Here is a 3,884-nt window from a genome sequence, read left to right as displayed (position 1 = left end):
GCAGGAATGATAAAATGCTGTAGAATGTTCTTTGAATTTAAAAATGTAATGATGAGAATCAAAAGACTGGACTGTCCTTACTCCTTTGATCAGAAAGCAGTTGCTGCAGTGCAGGTGGATGAATGAAGGTTAGCTAAGGTCAGCAAATGGGCTGCAGTGGAACAAGGGAATGACAGAACTGCCATTGGTCCCTTGTACCTTACTTGATTCTTGGCCTGTCACATCCTGTTTGTGAACAGCAGCCTGAAAATTCACATCTAGCAAGAGAAGATGAAATTTTAAAACCATTCAAAGCAGACTCTGCTGCCTGAGAGGTGGAAAAGAAACAACAGTGGTAACGTGGTAATTTGTTGATGGTTGTCTTTGTTGTATTTATGGTTGCACTAGCTGCTGCAGGCCAGAAGCAGCTAAGTGATGGTCCTGCATGTGGGTGCCATATGTGCTGTGGGTGTCTGCACATTCTGTGGGTGTCATTGCAGATGCCAGCTTGATGTGTATTTTTTGTTTGTTTATTTGCTTTTTAATTTCTTTATGCTTTCTTTTTGATAGAAAGTAGACTTTTAATATTGATGGTAATTAACCACCTATTATTTACCCAGATAAGGTAAACTATATGTAATATATATATATTAATTTGGTGGAAAATGATACATTTGTTCAAAAAAGATGATAAATTATCCATAAAGAACCACTTAGCAGAGACCTGGTGGACTGTGTTACAAAGCAGGTTAGATAGACAAGAGGATATTTGACACTGAGTTTTATCTATTGAGGTGCCTTCTAAGGAGCTTTCCAGTTTTACTGCATCCTTCTGAAGTGTAATGTAAATGTGTAGAGTTTCTTGTCATGCAATTTTGTGTGCAACTCCACAGTAGAGACACAGACAGGCATTTTTATAGAGGGCACTCAGCCTGAGCATCCTCTAGTAAGAGAAACTGTCCTGACTTCTGGGTTTTTTAAAGGATTCATCTGTTTGTATATATGTATTCATGGTTGTTGTCTTTTTTATTTATTAATGCTCCTGCTTATATATGTAGACATAACAAGAAAATTTTGCTGTGAGGCAACTAAAAGATGTAATAAACAAAAATGTCATGATTCCCTCAACTTTCCTTTTCATTGCTGCAGTTCTTTTCCAAGGAAGCTGGTATTCTCAGCTCTTCTGGATTTAATGCCTATTGAAAGCCTGCCAGTAGTTTTAGAAAGAGTTAATTTGATGATTCACATTATCCCATCCTGCCCTGTGTTTCCCACAGTTTTCAATAAATCATTTGTTACAGTTGTACTATCCTGTATTATGTTTATTTGGAGAAGTGTAGTTTGGAGTCGTGAGTGGCTCTTCAGCGTTTCCTCTTAGGTCCTCTGTCTACATGCTTCTAATCTTAATGTGCACATTTCAATGGAAACAAAATAGGAACAAAGTTGATACTGTTCCAAAATGTCTCCAAGCAGCTTTCTAATTAATTGGTTAAATAACATGGCTGTTCCCTTTCTTGGGTGTTTTCAGGTCTAGAAACAAGTGTTGCATTTCTATTGGATAGCTGAGTATTTTCTTCCACTACTACTAAAAAAACCCTCTTGTTTCTGGCAGTTGAGACTTACAAAGTGTTCCCATGTTTGTCTGCTATAGGACTGAATTAAAGGAACCATTTGGGGAGAATATATGGTAAAGAAAAGAAGAAAAGCAAGCAAGCAAGCAAGCAAGCTGTTTCTCTACCATCCGTTTTTTGGTTTTAGTAGCTGCTCAAGGGTTTGGAGTTTTGGGAACCTTTTAGAGGGTTGTGAGTCAGAGTTTTACAGAAAATGCAGCTAATTATATTTTAGCCCATTGCTATCCCCTCGCTGTATGAGAGTCTGTGTGGATGAACAGTTTCTTTCAGGCTGTGTTGGTGAGATTTGTGAGAGTACAGTTGTCTGACCAAGCCAGTCATGTCTCAGCTGTTCTCTCTGGTCTCTGTCCAGAGTCACTATAAGGAACACATGAGCCAGGGGAGGGCTCACTTCCCTTTGCTGGGAAGTTTTGCCCAGGATGGGAATTTGAAGAGCTGTTCCCTACTGTAGATGGGTTAAGATGGGGGCCTGCTCTGAGTCACAGATTGTGTTGTTGGGAATTCTTGAGTAAGTCTCATAGATTCAGAAAACTGATCTTTTATTCATTATCATAGACTGCTTTGTCTGTTTCAATGCATTTTTATTTGGTTAATGACATATTTTTACTTACTGTGTATATTTTGTTTCTGCATTCTTAAACCAGTACAAAAGGTTTTCCCATTACTTAATAATAATTCCAGTCTTTTCCATATTGCAGTCTACCCACATTGCTCGAGCCAGCTTCCAGGTTGATGCCTTTGGATCATCTTTCATCTTAGATGTGACACTAAACCAGTAAGTAATGACTGTATCTTACACTACATTTGTCCAAGACCTGGTGCCTGTGAAATGTAATTTTCCAGTGGAGTCTTTAGAGGATGTATTATAGCAAAAATATGATTTTAGGTATTGAGTTAATTTATAGTGTATTATTTTATGTTCTTCTGTTACTTTCTTAAGTAGCATTGTAGGCTTTGATATTCCCATTGTTACTACTTGGTACCTATTCCAGTATAACTACCATTTTAGTAGCATAATTTCACTTCACAGAATCACAGAATCACAGAATGGTTCAGGTTGAAAGGGACCAGTGGGTCATCTGGTCTAACCACCCTACCCATGCAGGGTTATCCTAGATCACATGGCACAGGATTGTGTCCAGATGATTCTTGAATATCTCCAGTGAGGGACTCCACACCCTCTCTGGACATTCTGTTCCAGTGCTCCATCACCTGCACACTAAAGAAGTTCTTCCTCATATTTGAGTGGCACTTCCTGTGCATCAGGTTCTGCATGTTGCCTCTTGTCCTATTACGTGGCAGCACCAAGAAGAGCCTGGTCCATCCTCTGGGCACCCTCCCTTCAGATACTTGAAGACAGTGGTGAGGTCCCCTTTCAATTTTCTCTTCTCAAGGCTGAACTGGCCCAGCTCTCTCAGCCTTTCCTCCTAAGAGAAATGCCCCTGTCCTTGAATCATCTTTGTTACCTTCTGCTGGACTTGCATCAGGAGCTGTGTGTCTCTCTTGTTCTCAGGAGGCAGAACTGGACACAGCCCTCCAGGTATGGCCTTGCTTCTGCCAGTTTACCTTAAAAGCAAATTACAAACTTCAGACAGAGCATCCCAGGATATTAAAAGGGGGATCTCCCCATAACTGGTAGCTCTGAGAATTTTAATAACCAAGCATAAAGTACTGAAGATACATCAATTGCACAACAGCTAATCCTCAAAAAACAATGAATACTTGGGAATTAAGTTTCTCCAGATGTGTTTACAGCCTTTGGGAACAGAGAAGCATTGTAAGGCAGTAGCACTGTGAACTTCAGTCCATGAGGAAAGATTGAACAATAGTAGACTTACAGTGAAATCTGGTGTGTAGTTTTCACTAATGAGTTTTTGCAGTAGTCTTTTAGCACAGCTGTTTTAACATAGGAGTTGCTTTGCTTTTCTGTCCTGAAGTGAAAAGAGAATAAATAATGGAGTAAATAGAAGTGTTTTGTTAAGTAATTCAGCTCCTGATAATTGAACACAATGTTTTGTGGTTTGGTGTAAGAGTTTGCATGCAATTGCTGCAAGATTTTCTGCTGTAAAGATGAACTGTTCAGATTGCAATGACATCCACTCAAATATCAAGTTCATTTTTTTCACTTGTAAATAAACTTGAAACAGTGGCAATTTCTTTACATGTGTTGACATTCGTTAAAAAGCACGTGTGAATCCCTGCTGGTTACAGACAGTGGAGACACTGTTGCTGGAAGGAGAAGGCAAGAGGCTGCTTAAGAAGTATGATTTTTCA

The 3,884-nt window shown here is 39.3% G+C and overlaps 1 protein-coding gene across 1 annotated transcript in view; it reads left to right on the top strand.

Moving 5' to 3' along the window:
* Positions 1 to 3,884, top strand: part of ADAM22 (ADAM metallopeptidase domain 22) — a 114,998-nt gene that overhangs the window by 4,912 nt on the left and 106,202 nt on the right. Inside the window, exon 2 of the mRNA XM_031066827.1 lies at positions 2,309 to 2,385. Within this exon, the coding sequence (XP_030922687.1) occupies positions 2,309 to 2,385 (77 nt within the window). The remainder of the gene's footprint in view (positions 1 to 2,308; positions 2,386 to 3,884) is intronic.

Source organism: Geospiza fortis, unplaced genomic scaffold, assembly GCF_000277835.1.
Source record: "Geospiza fortis unplaced genomic scaffold, GeoFor_1.0 scaffold138, whole genome shotgun sequence".
Classification (NCBI taxonomy): domain Eukaryota; kingdom Metazoa; phylum Chordata; class Aves; order Passeriformes; family Thraupidae; genus Geospiza; species Geospiza fortis.
Note: the sequence above shows the minus strand (reverse complement) of the source record. Positions and strands in the feature narration are given on the sequence as shown.